Source organism: Rhinolophus ferrumequinum, chromosome 20, assembly GCF_004115265.2.
Source record: "Rhinolophus ferrumequinum isolate MPI-CBG mRhiFer1 chromosome 20, mRhiFer1_v1.p, whole genome shotgun sequence".
NCBI lineage: Eukaryota > Metazoa > Chordata > Mammalia > Chiroptera > Rhinolophidae > Rhinolophus > Rhinolophus ferrumequinum.
This window is the reverse complement of record NC_046303.1, coordinates 30,864,031-30,884,459: the sequence shown is the minus strand read 5'-3', so window position 1 is coordinate 30,884,459 and position 20,429 is coordinate 30,864,031. Positions and strand designations below refer to the sequence as shown.

Here is a 20,429-nt window from a genome sequence, read left to right as displayed (position 1 = left end):
CAACACGCCACCCCCCAAATCTCCAAATTCCTCTGGCACCTAACATCTGTACCACAGAATTTAGCACCTGGCTACATACTTGTTCTCTTTCTTTGGTATAAACAAGACAGAAAACCAGTGTCTTTCCCAGGGATTCACAGACATGATAAATTCCTCCTTGAATTTTTCCCAAGAATGTGTCTTTGAGGAGGAATTTGTATTCTTTCTTTCTTCAGATGGTGAAATCTGTGTATCTCCTTGCGATAGGATGTGTCTTAGTTATCAGGAAATTTAGAGCTCCTTCAGTACCAGATTGTAGTAATCAGCTTATCTCAGAATCCTGGTAATAGCTGTCTTTTCTACCTGCCTCTGTTGTGTGTTTATTCTTAATTTTGCAGTATATTTAACTTGTAAGACATCATAAATCCTTTTGGAACACAGTGAGAAAATAGACCCCCAAGTAAACAATATTCTTCTCTTATTATTTCATAATTTTTATTTTCCTACTTGGACTGTGCGTCCTTGAGAACAGTCAGATCTTGTATTTCTATTGATTGCCCAAAGTAGAAAGGATAGAGTAGGTCCTTAATAACTCATTGTTGATAGATTAATACTTTTGGATATCCTTAGTGCGATAACCTACTTTGTTAAAGTAGGTTAGATTATTGTAAACTGAGATAGAAACATCTAAAAATAATTCTAGAAAAGAGCCGTGAGTAGATCTATTTCTGTAGGCATTTTGTTAAATGTTTAAAACATCAGTAGAATTAAAATACAATGAAAGTCCAAAGTTAACGTTTTAGCTACTACAGTACCTAAATATAATGCTTAAAGTAGGCAAGAAGATTAACAAAATCAATAGTTGACTGCCAGTAACACTTACCGGATGGCAGAGTGCATTTTTTTCCACAACCCCAAGCCCTGCTGGCTGCCTTTCTGAGAAACACGACATTCAGGTGGTGTCTGGCTTTTTTTCCTTCCCTTACCCTCATTTTCACTCCCCGTTCCCCTCCCTTCCTAACAAAAGGTAGCAAATATTAAAATTGGCTTTCAATAAAACTACCTGTGCCAGTTATCAAATTCTTTTCTTTCTTCCCTTTTCCTTGGAAGGGGGGGTGGGTCGTGGGGAGAGGGGAAAAGAGTTCCTTTATTAAGCTCACCCAGGGAGAATAACTTGGGGAAAAAAAACCACAAGAATGTAAGCATCAAGTCACAGCCAAACTTAGCCTGTGTTCGTACTTCCTGTCCTTCTACACCCACCCGCACCCCAAACCCCTCCCCCAAACAGTCAACTATCTCTACATACCTATAGCTGTTAAATATTTATACAGGCATGTGTGAATAATCCCTATAAGTACAAACACTCTTGAGACTTAAAATTCACCCAGCTGACCGGGCTTCGTTATTGTGCAAGAAGTAAAGGCTTGATGAATCCTTTCTTTTGTTCTTGTAACCAGAGCGGAAATGTTCACCTTTACATTTCAATGATATGTTACACTAGTTGCCTTCCCCAGCTTCTCCTTCTAAACAATAATGTTTGAAGAGAGAATGAGAATAACAAATACCAGACCTAACTATCTACATAATTATGAGATTCAAAAATACGTCCACCCCCTCCTCTTGGTGTAAACTGTGTTTTATGTCTGATGTTGGAAGATGAACTAAAACTCATCTTTATCCCCCAAAGTAGCTGTTTGTGGACCAAACCAATGTAGATCCATCTTGGCCACTCTTGTGTGACCTCTTAACCTTGCAAATTGTTCAAGGCTCCTAATTTATACTTGGTTCTTTTCCTATGACCATTTCCAATGTCCCGTATCACCTCACCTCATGTTTAAAGTGTGTTTGCTTTTTGAATAGAAATTAATTTCAATTTGGCTTAGATGGAACAGAATGAGGTAAGCGAATATGTATGGTGTAGAGCAGGAAACATAAATACATTCTACATTTGAACAGACGAGTTGGAATTGCTGCTATGTGGGATTCTCCAGGCCTGTTCTTTTCATTAAAATAAATACTACTATCAGCTGTACTAATTTCAGATATAATATAAAAGATCCATTGCATTACCACCAGGAGACACAGGGGTGCAGACCGACAGAAAACTGGCCTGGACCCTTGGAAAACATGTCCTTCATACTCGTATATACAGTCAATTGTTAACGCAAGAAGTCGAAGTGAAAAATTAATTATTTAGATAATTTTACCATTAGACTTTAAACCTGTTCGATGGGACAAATCTGGGTATGTGACTCCTTGAAAAGAAACGAAATTTGTCTGACTGTTGTATTTACTCAATGTAGTGAGACCTCGATGTCTGGTTAGCTCTGGGAACTGGCAGTTGTTAACCTGGAAGTGGAAAACTGAGTAAGAATCAAGGTGTCATCCATGGACCTAGGCTTATGATTTGATATTTTCCAAATCTTTTTGAAGGATTCTGTGTGTGTGTGTATTTATACATTTATTTATATTGATGAGAAAGTTGGTAAGCCGGATGCTAGAGTAGAGGTTGATAGTAAAGGGACCAGCGTGAAAGTGTTCTGCCCCTTCATCTACCTGCTAATAAAATGCAGTTGTACAATTTGACATTAAATAAGTAACAAATCAGTAAACACAACGGCAGAAGCCTGCAAATACCACTTTCCTTGCTCATCCTTCTAACTGTTCAAGACTTCAAGGCACGAATACAGCTGCTCCTAGGCCCAGCCCACTGTCAGCCCTCCACACCTCCTAATCCTGAACACTGATGTCTGGTCTCTAATTAACCTGACCATTATCTAGATATTGTATGCTTCTTTCTCTAACTAATATTGTGTTGGACATGAAAGCACTCGGTCATACTAGAAATAGAATTGGGGAGTGGTCACCAGGGAAGGGCTCTTTTGAACTTGCTTGCTGCCTTCCCCAGCCACGTGCGTGGTCTTTGAGAGAATCAATTCAGTGAACGGCCACTTCGGTTGTACTAATGACCCAGCTGTACAGTGACTTTCTGCCCGGCCTCAATTCAAGTAAGCCAGACGGCAGAACACCCATAGCAAAGGAACCCCAGCAACTGAGATGGATGCAAACGGCAATTCAGGAAAGCACCCCTGCTTGCTTAGTGTTTTCACCATGATTTTGTACAGAATTGTGCTACTAAAATGCTTGTTTTAAAGAAGAACCTTTAGGTGGAGCTAATATTCATAAAAATCATGCTAGTGCCAGGAAATGCTCCTTTTATGAATTAGGCAAAGCTTGTCGTTTTGTTTTTTTTTTTTTGCCGTGGCTTTAAACACTCAAATACTAGTCAAAACCTGTGAATATGTATACATTCTTTTATATGGATAATTATCTTCTTTATTGGTGGCGCCTCCTGGATTAGGAGGATTCTTCCATGCAAATAAGCAGTAGAGGAAGGTCGTGCAACAAAGAACACCTTTCATGTGGCTTCAGGACTTATTCAACAAAACGTCGACATTTCTAGAGGGGCAAATACTAAATTCCTGGGTTTCTATAAACTTCGTTCTAATTATTTTAAATTAACGAATTCAAATTAATGTCCTGATATATTTTTGGTTAGTGCATACAAACAACAAGCAGCCCCACGACACATATTCTGTACGGAGTAGCTCACCCAAAGGGTTTATGTCTAATTTTGAATTTCTGACTATGATAGAAACATGTAAAGATATTATCATTTAGGTATCATGAGTATTGTTTTAATATTAGCACAGAAATTAAGATAAATACAGGATACTTTGTACATTAGAAAGATCCCCAATTAAGTTGCAAATGTTTCCCAGTGATAGTACCAAATTCCAAATTCGCAACACCTCTTTTGGGCCAAGAGAGTTGGTTTTTTTGGTTTGGTTTGGTTCAGTCTGTGAGTTTCGGTTAGTTTGTTTGTTTAAGCACTTTCTTTTTATGGTAGAGGCATCCATTTTTGTGTGAGCCTGAAGTTTTGGGGTCCTTTGGTGGTTTTTTTAAAAGAGATATTGTGGTCTCACATTTTAATGTTTCCTGGAAGAACTGGCTGGCTATTTATTTTAATTACTTCACAGGAACCCACATGACAGTTTTTGAAGGACATTTTCTTATTACTCATTGTTTAGTATTTTGGTCATTTTTTCCCCAGCAGAATAGAGTGTTCAAGATAAGATTCCGTTTGTTTTCCTTTTATTTCAGAATAAGAATACAGAAATTCTACTATTAATTGTCTGCCCCCATCCCACCTACCCACGTGTTACCCCCTACCCTGCTTCCTCTCCACTCCAAGAGATTTTCAAGGTTTGGGTACACATTTCTGCTCAGGCTGCTTTGAAAGCTAATCATTTAGGCGCAAATGCAACCTCAACCACAGTGTTTGGAGGTGTTAGGAGACATTCTAACACAAATCTTTCTATTCACCCACCTTCAAAATAGTGAAGCCTATTGGGATGCTTAGCGGTGCCTGATAAGAGGCAAACAAATAATACAGAGGAAAGTAAAACAAGCATTGTATTCCCTAGATATGACTTCAGTACATTTCTGACATCAGAAGTAGAAACTCATCTCTCATGAAATCATTTTATAGTTAACTGATTGGAAAAATATGCAGCTCTAATCATTGTCAGAAGTATACTAATAAAATCAAAACTCAAATCTAGAGATCAAGTCTTTATTATAAAATGTTGATGGATGTTGTGAAGTCTCATTTTTGAACAGAGTTCACTACCTGCCTCTCTTATGTAAATTTAACGTTCTTTATTCCTTTTCCAGTTGGTCAAATAGGAGGTCTATTACTTTCATGATTTCAAAAATTTTACTAAAAACCACCCTGGTACATTTTTATATGCACATTTTGATGAAATACAAAGTTAAAAAAAAAAAAAAGGCCTTGTGATATAATGTCACAGAACATCAAGGAAGATGGCTTTAATCATAATACTTAGCTTTGAATAACTCTTTGTAAAAAAAAAAACAAAAAAACTCTCGTACTTGATTCCATTCAGTCCTTACTACAAAACAGGGTCATAGAATCATAAAGCCACCCTTGAGGCCTGTTGTTCCAGACTTCCATCTTACAGATGACAAGCTGAGATCCTTAGATGTTAAGTTAAATTTCCCAGGTCTGTAGTTTTTCCACTTTCTCCTGTTGCCTTTTCTGCTCCCTGTATCCTGTGTTATCCCCGTCCTTCAGATCATCTTATTTTAGTCCCCAAAGTTAGAGACATTTAAACGTAGAGACATTTAGTGAACTTGAATCCGGCTCTTTGCCTACTAGCATTATTTGTTCTACTCTCTAATGCATGGTGTGCTGACTAAAGGGCCATTCCCATCCTGTTTTCTGGTTTTCAGGAAGAAAAGGTATCTGTTCCTGTACCAGGATCTAAAGATGCATGGAATTCTATGGTGAACAGCTTTAGGCTTATTAATAACTGATTCAGGAAATGAAATAAATATTCTAATTGTGATCTTTTAAAACTCTTTCTACAAGTTACGCTGTGTGTGGTTAGTAAATATTGGTTGTTTTGAATGGAATAGCAAAGAGGAAAGGTAACAGATCTGTTGTTTTTTCTATGAAGACTGAAGACCACTGCTGTTTTATAGAGTACCACATGGTTCTAGCAAATAGAGGATATGCTTAACAGCTAAAAACACCAGAGAACCTAGTCCCACTCTACCACTTACAACCTTCGTGGCCTTGGGAAAGTTACTAGCTTTCCTGAACTATAATTTTCTTTTCTGTAAATACCATCTACCTTACAGAGATTTTATGCGGATTAAATTAGACAATGTGTATATAGAGTCAGGCACACAGCAAACACCCCACAATTTACCCTTCCCTGCCCTTCATGTCTGTCTGGGAAGTGACTGGTCGCCTGCTTCTCCGTTCTGTTTAAGAGTCAGGGAATTAAAATCAAGCTGATCCATGTCTGGAGATTTTAGCATTTTTGGCACAGCCCTGGAAACTTGCCTAAAACACAGGGTATCACGGCTTTCTTTCATTGGCATGTGTCACGTGTGCGGTAGGTTGCCTAACAGTGCAGTTTTTGTTTTCTTTAACAGTTCACTAATACTAAACATGGCATTAGAGAAGAAAACACAGGTCAAAGGGGTTTTTCTCTAATGAAATTTGATTGTTTTGAAAAACACTTTCTATGGTAACATGCTGTGGAACAATATTTAATTTACTAAATGGCCTTGAGTATTTTGCAGAGTAAATATTTAAAATCACCAAGCTTTTGCAGCTTTATTATATACAATTGATATTACATTTAAGGATCTTCTGCAGAATCGGTCAAATTTGCCCCCACATTCTCCACCATTTTAAAACTTGTAGTGTTCTAACATCGGGGGTAATGCAGGAGCAAGTTATTACAGCTTTGCGGAGGCAGATATGTATGTTTCAAAATTCCAAAGTGGAATCTTTAGACTCTAATGCTTTTGATATATTTTATGAAAATGTTAATATCTCATGATATATGTGTTTACTATAAAATGTTCTATATTAAGCATTTGAGACAAATTTTCAATTGGTTTTCAGATTACCCTTTGGGCCCTAGAATGAAAAATTTCTTTATTAAAAGAAGTACAATTAATATTCAGAATAACATCGCTTACTACTGTAAGAGTGGTATTAGCCTATGCCTAGAGCGTATGCCATGCTATGTTTGGAAAGTCGTGGTTCATAAGTGTCAGTCCACTTAGTACCATGATAGTGAATTCAGATCTGACCAAGACTTTCCCAGCCTGTGAATCTATAAAGGTTAAAACAAAGCCTTTGAAAACGTAAGCCCTTCTCCTTACCCCAAAACAGGCACATACTGTAGCCTAGAATTACTTGCACAGTGATTTTTATAATGAAAAGTTCAGTCTTGGGGGTGAGGGATGATAAGGCAATTGGAGAAAACCTAGCGAATAATCATAGCATGTCAATACAATAATATTAAACGTGAGGATATTCATTTTTGGTAACATGAACAATAGCAGTCATGTCCAGATATTTAAAAAGTGAGATTTTAGGATGTACTACCATTTTAACTGAGTTTCTCAGAAGAGACGCTAGTGAAAGAACAAAAGAAAAGAAATAGCACTAGAGAATAACAGGATAATTTATTGAGAAAATTAACACATCAAATAATATCAGCTCCTTAGAAAATGACTGTTTAAAGCTGGATGGTCTTCGAATTCATCAAAACAAGGACTGTAGGTGTGTTATGTGTTATTGTATGTCTGTATGTTTATATCTATGTCTAGACCTCAACATAATCAGTTACACTACCAGTTGGGTTATTGAGAGAGGATACTGAGAATTGACTTTTATAAGCATGTGTAAGTCTTTTCCACCCTTTGACTTTAAGAAAAATGTGCTACTCATGTTTTTTAACAAATAGTGACTGGTTTGCTATAAAATCAAGAATTGAGGGCAAGAATAATTTTCTACTAAGAGTTAGAATTTAATATTCACAAGTGGTCAGTGAAGGACCAGCTACTCCTTTTTTTCCTACATTAACAAAGAAAAATGATACAATCATGCTATTTTAAGGTATCATTAGATATTCAGATTTTTCTGGAGAAAGTAGTTTGAATAACCTAGTCCAAACAGTGAGAGGAAGGAAGACGCTACATAAATAGAAAATAGTCTAATAATTTTAGTTCCAAATCACAGTGCAAACATGGAATTTAACAAACAATTTGTCATAAAAGAGTTATAGAATATTAAAATACAAAACTATATAGCTAATGTCCTTTTACTTCTTTTTGAGATCTCAGTGTCATACATATTTTTTTCAAATTACTCCTCCATTATATACTTTTTGAATTAAAAATAAGACGTCTCATACATAACACTACCAACACACACACACACATTCACACACACAGAAAAATGGCCTGTCTAAAATCTTCTGTGTTGCTATAATAGTATTACAGTTGTGTTCACTTCTAAGCAATGCCAAAGTGCTATAATTCTGGGGAAGATAAATCATTTATAGTTAGAGCCTTAACAAATTTTTGCATTAAGTTTAGGTTATGAAACTTTTATTGTCTTCTAACAGATTTTTCTCACTTTGATTTTAGCACCCGCATTTTGTACATTTTACATTCACTAACAGTGTACTGTGGGAGGTGGGAGTAATATTTGGAGCTGATTCCCTGCAGATACAGTCTTCTAACATTCCATGCAGATTGTTCATATTGTATATTATCTTTTTTTTTGGGGGGGGGGGTTTATTACCCTGGCCTGTATAGGTATTCAGTCAAACCCATGAAGAGAGTACAGACAGCTGACTGGATGAAGAAGACACTGGGGAAAAAAAAAAAAGCTCCCATTGTTTAGATTTCTGTCAGAGGATATAAGAATACTTAATTTCTTTTATCTCTAGGGCTTTCATTATCATTTAAATTTCATTTTACATTAATTGATCAGGGATTAGTAAAGCCATTATTCATAAATTAGAATAAGACAAGCCAGATGGAATGAATAATTCATGAAGTCCAATTACATTTTATTTCTGGTGTACTTTCAAACTGACTTCTGTGCTATTTTGATGTGACAATATTCACTGGAAATCAAGAGTGCCATTTTAATTTATTGTATCCCTCTGGAGTGGAAGCACTTGTATGCAGTGAGGTGTCCTAATGCATTTCCCCCTTTCCCCAGAAAAGCCAATTTTCGGGATCTTGGAAATACTGGGTGATCTAGAAAAACGTGGTTCACCTTCTATGAAGGTTCAGGCGTGTTACATCGAGCCACACCAGTCCTCCTGACTTGGGTGAACTGACGCTAGTCAGGGAGACTATGATCTTAGAACCGTGACATTTTTCACCTCTCAGAAGAGCTATAAATCCCTTTAAAATATGTATTTCCCATTCCCCGCCTCAAAGGAACCATTCAAATATGAATTTGGTCTAGAGTTGGACTGGAAGCAGAGTTGCAGCTACAGACAATGACCACGAGGTGGCAGGCGTTGCCTTCCATGCAAAGGGTTCGGGGCGGCCGAAACCGCGAGGGCTTGCAGAGCATCCCCGCGGGTCTGATCCGGGCAGAAGGACCACGACTGGGTTCGGGCTCTGAGCGAGTCGCAAAGCGTAGCAAGGATTCCGGGCTAATGGGCAGTCCTGTCCACCTGTCTGGAATGTCTAGGACGACAGTGTCTGTAACCGCCTCCCCCCATCCGTCCCAGCCCCCAGCCCCTTAAGAGCACCCCCCACCACGGTATTTATTTATGCCACTGGACAGTTCTAGTCACATTAAAGCTGCGGTTCACCTCCTCAAGGACTTTCATCTCGGGAAGTTTTATGACACTTTGTGAATGTGCAAAGTTTTTAATTAGGCTCGCTAGACAGCCCGAGGCAGCAGCAGCGCCACAAAGTCTTCACGGTCTCTCTGCTTTACAGCACAACAAGCCGCTCTACTCCTTTGAAGACAATGCAGATTATGTGTACGATGTCATGTGGTCCCCCGTGCATCCCGCGCTCTTTGCCTGCGTGGACGGGATGGGGCGCTTGGACCTCTGGAACCTCAACAATGACACCGAGGTGAGCGGCGGCGCAGGCGCCCGGGCAGGGAGGGCTGGGACGGGGGCGCAGTCGGCCTCTCTCCATCTACCCCCTCTCTTTCCAAAACGGCCTTTTTTGGACAGGCCCTCCAATGGCAGCTGGGCTGTCGACCCCCCATTCATGACTGCTCTGAAGGGAATTGGCAGATGCATTGGCCAAAAAAAAAAAATCATTTAATCTCACTTCATCCCTAAACCGTGGCAGACCCTGGACAATTGACGACCCTTATTTGCAAAGAGCAAAACGATATGTGTTCATGCTTTTCCCTCAGGGAAAGAACACACAGGCATATTTCAGAGCCCTGTTGAAATAACTCTATTGCCAAACATTTGGAAAAGTAAGCTTTTGTGGACGCTGACTTTTAGATTGGGCTTTTAAAAAGGGTAATTTGTCAGTGTTTGCTATTTGTACCTTCCCTATTTTGAATCCATAAAAGATGATTCTGTTGATTGTTTATGTTTAGATCTAACCCCCTTTTGATTTTTACAAGGTAAATAATCCTTGTGTAAGATAGTGCACTCACAGGCAGACTTTTTCAATAGTTTCTAACTCTGACCATGTATGTTAAGCTCAGTATTTTTTAATTGGGATTTTAACATGTCACATTTAGAATATTTCACAAGTGAGAAATAGCCATTTTTTAAATAAACAATTGGCAGTGAGGAGATATTCCTTTAAAAATTAGACGGCATTTATGTTTTAAAAATTGTGCCATAAGCATTTTTCCTTTTCTCCACTCTCAAAATTATTGAGGTGTTAATTCAGCTACTGGGGTTTTTTAAAAATATGAATATTAAATGTCCTTCCATTTAATAAAATAAAATGGTCTCTTCATTTCCTGGTTTCTGATTCAGGGCAACTCTCCTTAAATAAGAATGAACAGGTAAGAGGGAGAAGTGCTACAAACTGTATATGTGAAGTGGAGAACAAGAGAAAGCTCCTTTGAAGTGTTTTGAGCAGGAAACAGCTCAGCCTGTTTAATTAGGAAGCCTGCAGCTGGAGGGTATGAGGAGGAGCGGACTCCCCTGGTATTTTTTGTGGGAGAGGGCCGGGAAATATTCTTCAGGTATTATCATTGAGTCATTTTATCTTGCAAGATTATGCGCAGCTATAACCAATGCCAAATAGTTATCTTTTGAAAATATTTCAATTTTAAGTCTATATTTCCTTTTGGCTATGGAGGGACCCAAAATCAAGAACTGTATGACTAGGATAAGCGTTATAATAAAGCATCTTTGAAAATAATCAAAAGGCATGAATACATGTAATGCCCATCTTTTGGGATGTTGAAATGTTTATAACATTATTACTGTTAATAGAAAGATGTTATTGTATCCCACATTGTAATGGTTTCCCAAAGGCTTTCACCGCCATTGATTAAAATCATATTGCCTCTATCTGCTAGAATAAACTCATTCACTTAAAGCAACCAAAAAACACACATTTTCCTGATTGACTCAGGAGACCCCTTATATCAGAAATCAGATTTAGTAGGGGTGACATTTAGGTAATGCCCAACTACAGTGCAATGGAGTGAGTGTTCTTTAAACTCCTTAATAATTCCTATGTAACTATTTTTTTTTTAATCTGCTTTTTAGGTAAAATGAAATTAATGTCTCAACATTGCCAAATGTAATTTTTCCCCTTCTTTTTCTCTAGGTATCAACAGACAACCACATAAAAGTTTTATAGCTAAACATTTCAAAAAATCATTACTGGGCATGCGAACCATTTAGTTTTGTGGTAAACATAATTTTGCTTTCACAGTAATAGTCAATATGTTAAGTCTGATTCAAATCCAGTAATGAGCTAAACACTTTAGAAAACTGTCAAATCATTTTTGCCTTCTACTGAGTTGAGCAAGATTTTTCAAATATTTGTCAAATTAGGAATTAGATTTGTTTAAAAAAAAGGAGCTGAAATCCCAGTGTTTTGATGTTGCTCAAACTACTAGGCTTTTAGACTAACTTATCCCAACTGCAAGAATAGTTTATATTCACCTACCTCAGTATCATGGACCTCTGCACAATGTAGTAATTTGTGCTGTATAGATCCTGCCTTTGCCATTAAAATGAGCCTTAAAAAAATATGAAAATATTTGTGAAACCAAAGTCGAAGAGTAAGAGTGACAGAGACAATACATGGATTATTTTCATTACAGATTCTTCAACTTTTGAAAGGTCATTACCAGTCCAGTTAATAAAACATATTTTGTCATTTTCTTCATGCATTTGACAATTTATTACCACATATTATAGGCTGTGATAGTGAATTTTACTTGTAATATCTATGAAAAAAAAGTATTTTTAAATGGTTAGAATATTAATTGTTTCAGTTTGCTACATTACTTAATTCCAAATAAGTGAAATTCTTTAAAATGTATTAGGCATGATTGAAAGTGTATCAAAAAAATCAATTTCTTCAGAGCAATTCATGTTTTATCACATGCATGTTAAGATTAAACATTTTTATTCATTTTGAAATTGTTCATAGATAAAATCTGATATTGAATGGAGTTAAAGTATAATCCTGTATGATTTCTCTAAATTATGGAGTTAAAAATTAACTCTGAAAATTCTATAGCTGGATCTCAGATTTATTTTCTGTGTAGCCCATTAATAATAAAGTGTATTGACAGAATTACGGCCCATCTAAATTCACTTTGTTTTGGCCTTTGGAAGGTTTGGTTAAAAATTCAGGCTCCAGCCTACATAGCAGATATCTTTATTGTAGAAATCTGTAGTTTAAAAAATAAATCAATGAGCTGGGGACTTTTGTTTCATATTTTTGCTCACAATTGACATGCCATGATTTAAGAAGGTAAAATAATTTTTATTGATTTCAAGATCAAGTTTAAACATATATTCTTACATACGATGGAGTTTTTATTGCTATTTTAAAGATAGGTATTGGGTCAATAATCTCATATAAACAGATGGTTTCAATTCCCTAAATAACAGAATGCCGGGAGTGCTAAGACACAGTACATGTTGTGTTTCCATCCTAACCTGACATGTTTATTAGACACAGGTCTTAAATAGTGGTGTGAGATGATCTCGGTAGCCCTCTTTTCACTACATTTTTTCTTTGTGTTTTAACATTTACCTTTTTCTTTTTTAATGGCCCATTGTCATTTCTTATTCAACATTTTTGTAGAAGGCTTGGAGATCTGATCTTTACACCTTTTTTTTTTTTTTTTTTTAAGGAGGGCACAGCTCACAGTGGCCCATGCAGGGATCAAACCAGCAACCTTGGTGTCATTAGCACCACGCTCTAATCAACTGAGCTAAACGTCCAACCTTAGAGACAAGAGTTTACACAACTGATAATGGGAAGAGTGGCAGACCCACTAAAATTCTTTTTTTCAAATAGTAAAGTTCTTGTACCAAATACTGCAGTTTCCAATTCAGCACCTCCAATTCACTTCAATATTAATTATTATTGTAATTGTTAAAGTTGTCAGATTTCAGGTGTTTATTAAAGGAGATATAAGACCTTTTCTATAAGTAGGTGCTCCATCCTATCAGGATATCACCCTGGGAACATTTGCAAAGGTACGGAACGCTTCCTGCACCCTGGTATTGCCAGGAGGAAAAACAGAAAGGATGAAAAAAGAGAGGCGAACTTGAGGTTTTGAAGTGTTTCACCTGCATACTTTTTCTTCTTCTGATCGTCCTCTCCCTGATGAGGTTTTGAGGGATCAGTATGTATCTTTTTCCTGAAGACTCATATTAATATGCCTTTTATTCCATCATATGCCCCCCCCTTCTCTCCTTTATAGTATCCTCAATCTTGGTAAATCCTGAAATATGTCTCTCCATCGATCCATAAATCATGACTTGATCGTGAAGTATCACATTTCGCCGCTGTGTTTGTTTGTATGGCGGATATACCCCCTGCATAATCCAAAGAAACATTTATGTCACTCACTGCCCATTGATTATGGAAAAAGACTCTCCCTCTTTTCCCTTTTCATTAAAGCATCTCCTCTCTACCCCTTAGTACAGTGGAGCATATGATTTAAGAACAATGAGTCCTTTTACTTCTGCATAAGGATGTATATTACTTCATGCACATGAAGGCAGTGGTGACTCATCCAGTTAAACATATATTTAAATTCATATTCAGAGATTCTTTCGTAACCTCTTTGGCAGGTTCCAACAGCAAGTGTGGCCATAGAGGGGGCGTCTGCCCTAAACCGTGTTCGTTGGGCTCAAGCTGGCAAGGAAGTTGCTGTTGGGGACTCAGAAGGCCGTATTTGGGTCTACGACGTTGGAGAGGTACATATTTTTTGGTTTGGGGGTTTTACCTTTTTGTTTGTTTGTTTGTTCGTTTGTTTTGTTATATCTAGTTTAAAGATTTAGGGAAATTATTGACCAGACTTTGTCAGACAAGAGCCCTCTTGAGTGCAAATTCCCATTGACTTCAGCGGGAGTTTGGCGAGACTTCCTTAGGGCCTAATTTGGTCTTCTGTCCCCATGCACTGGACACTGTAGTTAGTGAGCCAGGCTCCCTTCAGAGTACTGTACAATTCCCAGTTATCCTGTGATGAAGCATGGAACTTCCTACCAGTTTCACGAGAATGAAAAGTTTGCCAAATTCGTCATGCTAACATTGAACTTGGAATTTGTTGTTTATTTTGAAAAGTCAAGTTTTAGTTGATATGTTTTATTAAAATGTATACTATTACTCTTTAAGTAAAATGTAGGCAATTAAAAAGGCTGAGGTGAATCAGAATTTGTACCATTTTTATGATATTCAAAGTTTTTATATGAAATATATATACCTCTCTAGTGTATCTTGTTACATGACATGTGAAGTATTCCTGAATATCATGGCACGTATCAGAGGGGAAAAAAAAACACATTTTTTTATTTCAGTAACATCTCCTTGAATTGTTATACTACCTTTATTTAATAGTGCATTATCAATCAATTATAGTGAAGCATATCTGTTTATTTTTACTATATGAGAAAGTGTTGACAAAAACCTTCATTTCTGATGAGGTTAAAGAATTTTTTCCTTAGACACAGAAAATATTGAACTTTCAAGCAAAACAAAGTAAGAGTATTGTGTAATGCTAGTTTGGCATAATATGAATCTAACATTTGCATTCCAGAGGGAAAATATACCACATTTGTATGCATAATGTCCTAGACCTAGGAAGTGCTCTGTGAGTACCTGGTGGATGGGCTTAGCTGATCACACTGAGAAGGGTTCTTTATGGTTTCATCAATCAGCATTCCATAAATTTGGCAATCCTAGATGGTTTGTTCTACAATGAAACTTTTGATGATATATTGTATACCGCTATATGATAGAGTTGATTGTACTGAAACAAACTGGATGGTGTTTTTTTATGTTTTGTGCGGGTTTTTTTTAATTCAATCAGGGATAGGAATGGAATTATTTTATAGATAGGGGTTTTCTATTTTGGGATGTACAACACTATGTAAAACAACTAGAAGAATCAGTTTTACTGCCTGTGATCTATTTCATTAGGCACCTCTTTAACTATTCCTGATGCCGTAAGCTGAGTCATTCCAACAGCAACAAAGGCTCTGTTAATATTTATTCCCAGTGTGGAAGATGAATGGTCTGGTGACTATTGACGCCGTTTGGAGTCTATGGGAAAGAGAATATCCTCTGAATCGAAAATATGGCCAATAGTTTTGCAGTAATTTTCTTCAAGGAGTATTCTTTATATTCAATGCATCTTTTTCATGGTCTTCATCAAAATAAAACTAAGCAACAACAAAAACAAATACTCTTCATTGGTTAATTTACTAAAAAATTAAAAAAGCTAGCAAAGAAGGAGAATATAAAGAAACAAACAAGGTTTCTTTTTTCTCTCTCTTTCTTTCCTTTGTTTATAACAAGTGTAATTGTAGGAGAGAATAGATGTGGAGACATACCCAGAGATAAAATAGCAGAAAATAGATGAAATTTAAAAACTGAAATTTAAAAACCTCTCTTGCTTATACATAATGTCCCTTAACTCTCCTAAGATTATATGCAACATTGTTTTATCCAAGAGGGCTGAAAAGCAGAATGGTTGTATAACCCAGTTTATTTAAAGAAAGGCCTTTAAAAAGTCTGCTTGTTGACCACAAATACTATATACATAAATATATATTTCATAAATATACATATATTTGTTGTATTATATATATTATATGTAATATATATACACACATACATATATACATACACACACAATCTCTATGTAATAAAAAAACACAGCATAACATATATACAGAATTTTCTGCGATAAAGTGATTTTATAGTCTGTGGACAGAATTACTTGAATATGACTCGTATTTTGGGAGTATAAATGATTTTGCAAAAGTTGCTTTGTCTGCTATGTGGCTGCTGAAACTTCTTGCTAGGTTGCTATCATCATTTCTAAATTGTAAAGTGTTGTTATACTCGTATTTCTACTATCATACTAGCAGGTCAGGCTGGTTTTCATTTTTGTATTATTGCCCTTACTTTTCTAAGTGATATTACAGACTATAGAAATGTCTGCAACTATAGGCCAGTCTCGCCTATTGTCTGGAGTCTAGACAGGCTATAGAAAAATCTCTGTGACATGTAATAGGCCAAACAATTTGTAGGGTTGTTTATCCCTACAAATTCACTACAGGAAGAAAAAAGAAAAGGATATACTATTTTATTGAGAGTAGGTAATTTTATAATCTTCTAGCCCTTCTGTGAATGACCAAAACTCAGGATAGGCTTATACATTTGAACAGCCCTTTCTGTATTGTTTGATCATACACAAAGCAATCGACAGCTCAGAAAAACTCAGACTTAACAAGATAATTTTATCTTAACTGTGGTTTTTTTTTTCCCCCCCTAAGTATTTTTGTAAGGTATTTACAAATTTACCTCCTATTTATTTCTGGGGGGAGTTCTTTTTCCCTTGGCTCATCTCTGTGTTCTGAATCTTTGAAGACCAACACTATGGGGGCTCCGGGTATTAAAAGGAGTGATGGCTTGTCTACAGCTGAGCTCAGCTGAAGCCCACTTCTGAGAGATGGTGGATCACTTCATGGGCAAATGTCACCATTATTGTAATTACTACTGTCTCCTTCACAGCCTAGAACTGATCAAGCATAACTGGACTTGGGCAAGAAGGACACCATCTCAACAGTGCTTCCCGAGCCTTTCAAATCACCTAAAATGCAGAAAGCCAGGCAAAGTGCCTTCATGGCAAGCTGGCCCCTTTAGAATTTGAGGTCAACCCTAAGGCTGGTGCATGACTGATGAGAGGGAAGGAATTTGAGCAGGAAGTGATTTAAAAAGGAAAAAAGATATAAAAGAAAGGAAAAAAAATACAGTATTGAGGATCAAATTGCCAGTAGATTGTGCTGTCTGTCAATCTGCATTCAAAACTGGTTCTCTGGTCCCCTTTAAAACTGAACCCTCACTAAGGTCAGGATGGCCTTGGATGGAAAACCTTGCTTTGTGGAATCTTCTAGGAAAGAGGATGAAACACTTTTTAATAAGCCTTATAATACAATCTGTATAAGAAAGTAAATGATAGTTTTCAAAGTATACTTTGTTTGATACATTTTCTTTGGGACCTCAGTACATTGAATAGGTGTGTGCAGGAAAACATCTCACACTCATTCGCCCATGGTTGATTTGACTGAGAAATCTGTTAGGCTGAGGAGAAAGGAGTGGGCAGCGTGCCATCTTTTGCCAAGGTCCTATTCCAGGAGCGAGGCTGACTTCATGGTTGTGCAGCCTGTTCAATCTCATACGGCCCTGACCTTGGTTTAAATGCCCTGCTGTCATTGTCTTGTAATTGTTCAAGAATTTTTAACAAGACACCCCACATTTCCATTTTGCACTGGGCCCTGCAAATTATGTAGCCACTCCTGTCCGCAAGAGTTTTGCTTTTAATGCCACTCACGATGCATATCAGAAATGAAAAATTTTGGCCTTTACCTAGACATTAGGAAGAAGGAGATTTTTTTTAGAAATGTGGTTAAATGTAGTACATGCCATATGTTCTTCTTATTACCTATTTCTTAAGACTGTTTTAAAATGTTGAATGGAAATAGTAATGACTGTACCTTATTAATATCATGAGGCCCATAAAAATAGAGCTGAAACCATACTGGATATTCTAATTCTCCTCCCCACAACCCTGTTTTGATCACATCGTAACTTTAACTGAAAGTATAATGGAGTTTGGGGAAAGATCTCTATGATGCCTACGACAACTGGAGTGAAGAGGTCCAGGCTTTTTCTATCCAACCCGTTGTCAAGAACTCCCTGAGAAGAGACTTCTGTGACCACCAAGGGACACATCCCCATTCAATTCCAGGTAGATGGGCCTTCTGGTGAGACTTGACACTCAGCCAGAAAGGGACTCTGGTGTCACCAATTGTTACCAATCATCTGACTCACCTCCAGTTGCAGCTGAGGCTGCAGCTGCTGCAGGGATTCCCAGCGCAGTGTCCCCGTGATCGTGCCCTCCTCTATTAAGTACAGTTATCCTCCATGACTTTTAAGATGAAGGCAGAGAGCAGTGGCTTCAATCCAGATTTACTGACACAATTTATTATGAACTTCTAAAGGGTAAACAGGGGATTGGGTATGAGCTCACTGAAATCACTGGATTGACTTTGTCTACTCCCCGCTCTCCCCCTTTTTCCTTCTTTTTGTTACATGTAAATGGCAAAGGCATGAGTAATATCTCTGGGCCTATGACTAAGGAGGTAAAATATAAAATAGCGATGTTTTCAGGTAGGCCACATGATGCTTTGTTTATATAGCACACATTTTTCGTTGTTTGGTTTCAGCATTGTATCTGGAAAATATATTGTACACATTTATTTTCACAGATAGAGGTCTATTCTCTTTGCAGAGCAGGTGCTTAACTCCCATTAGCATAAATGGAAGTTATGTGGATTCGGTTATGGGGATTCGGAAAGACAGAGAAGACCCCTTTTATTATTTGGCTATAATTTTTATTCTATTTGTGCATCTTAAAAGTTATTTAAATAGAGAGTGGTTGTGCGCACCATTTAAATTTTCTACAATCTAACATGAAAAATGAGCCTAGCTCTAGCTCTTGAATAAGTTTTGAGGATTTTTTTTTTTCCTCCAAACCATGGGATTGCAATCTGTTTGTTTTGGAGCTGTATGATCCCATTCAATTAACTGAAATGCAGGTATGATAACAAGTCATAAATGAACTACAAATATAACCTGAAAATGTGGAGCGTATTTTGCTTCAGAATATACTTGTAGAGAGTTGTTAATCATTGTTGGATTGTTTAAATGATATGTGAATACACATATTCTAAAGAATTAAAAACAAAAATTATTCACTGCCGTGGCTCCTTTATTGAATAGCAAGCTTTTCTATATATGCGGTGCTGATTTTAATAGCACATGGGGCAGTGAGTATAGAATTATTCACGTGTCCTTATGATTGATAGTCAACCTACCTACCTGTCTTCCAAGCAGATGTGTTTTATAGAAAGCCTGTTGCCATTGTTAATGCTTCAGTGCTGTCACACAGACGCAGCTGTCATAAATATCCCCTAACCACTATGTTTGCTGCTTATCTGAATTAGTTAGAATGCTGTTTGCAGCTCCAGTTTTGAAAGAAGCAGTTTATCTTCCATCTCCTATTATTTCGTTTTCCATTAACCTCTTCCAAGGAAGATTTTGTTTTCAGTTGTGAAAAATACACAGAAGTTTCAAATGCCTGATTGTATTTCTGCGGTAGTCAAATGATAAAATTCTGAAATCGTTTTCAGCTTAAAGAAGAATTTAAAAAATAAAATGGCAACTTAAAAACTGTAATTTGGGAGATGAATAAATCTCATCATCCTGGCTTTATTTGTCTGATGTCCCATTCACTCATTACCTAAGAAAATGGGCTGCATCTTTAGATTTTTAACCCTGAACTTTGACAGCATCTCAGATACCTTGGTTGATATGACTATTTGGGGACCAAAAAAATAGTGGTCATTTTATTACAAATTTCAGTAAATACAATATATTTAACCAAATATAAAAGGGACTTGAGAAATTGGATAGGAAAAATGCAGATGAATAGGAGAGATCAAATATAACTACTCAAAACATAAAGCAGGATTTAAATGTCCATTTGGATAGATTTTAAATCTGAAACGAAAAATTTAAATGGAAAGTTTATTTGGAATCCCAACAGGAAAAATGACCTATGTCATGTAGTTTAGAATGATGGTCAAGGTTTGATCTACTTGAAAAAGTGCCTCACACAGTTTTCCTAGCCAGCTAGAGTAAGAATAAAAGAGATTGGATGAGCCATTTCACTTGTACCTTAAATAGCAGATTTATAGTAGCCTCTGAGAAACTGGAAGTGCTGGGAGTTAAAAAGGATTTGAGTGACACAAAATAAATACAATACATTTATGGTTTTTAAGTGGATTACACTTAAGCAATAATTGTTTGCTTTATGAAACTACTTCCCGTTTTCGAGTAGGACAGGGCCTTCATCAATTTTCCACGAGCAGTGTATGCCCTGAATATAAATAACCCCCCTCTGTGAGGGAGGGGGTGTGCGGAACACAAAATACAAAGTTAAACTGAGATTTTGTGGTTAATTCAAATAAGAGTCCCTTAATGAAAACGAACTGCATTTGAAATCAGTCAATGTAATTATTGGGTTTTATGAAGGCCATTATCCCCTGCTGATGACAAACCTGATACGTAGTATGGTTAAGCTCTGGCAGCCTCCAGAAGAAGGGAGCAGATCTGGGCTCCGCTTACCTGTGTCCAGTTATAATCACCCCAAACCCTAGTGTTCCTCATTAAGTGATTGTGGCCGTAAGTTGTTAGATGCTTGAAGTACCAGTACCAGCTTATTCATCAATTGAGAGTGTCTCTCTCTCTCTCTCTCTCTCTCTCTCTCTCTCTCT

The 20,429-nt window shown here is 37.0% G+C and overlaps 1 protein-coding gene across 9 annotated transcripts in view; it reads left to right on the top strand.

Moving 5' to 3' along the window:
• The window catches only part of DYNC1I1 (dynein cytoplasmic 1 intermediate chain 1), a 295,576-nt gene that overhangs the window by 264,263 nt on the left and 10,884 nt on the right, over positions 1-20,429 (top strand). For all 9 annotated transcript variants that reach the window (XM_033088732.1, XM_033088736.1, XM_033088734.1 and 6 more), the window contains 2 exons: positions 9,340-9,480; positions 13,656-13,781. In XM_033088732.1, the coding sequence (XP_032944623.1) occupies positions 9,340-9,480; positions 13,656-13,781 (267 nt within the window). The remainder of the gene's footprint in view (positions 1-9,339; positions 9,481-13,655; positions 13,782-20,429) is intronic.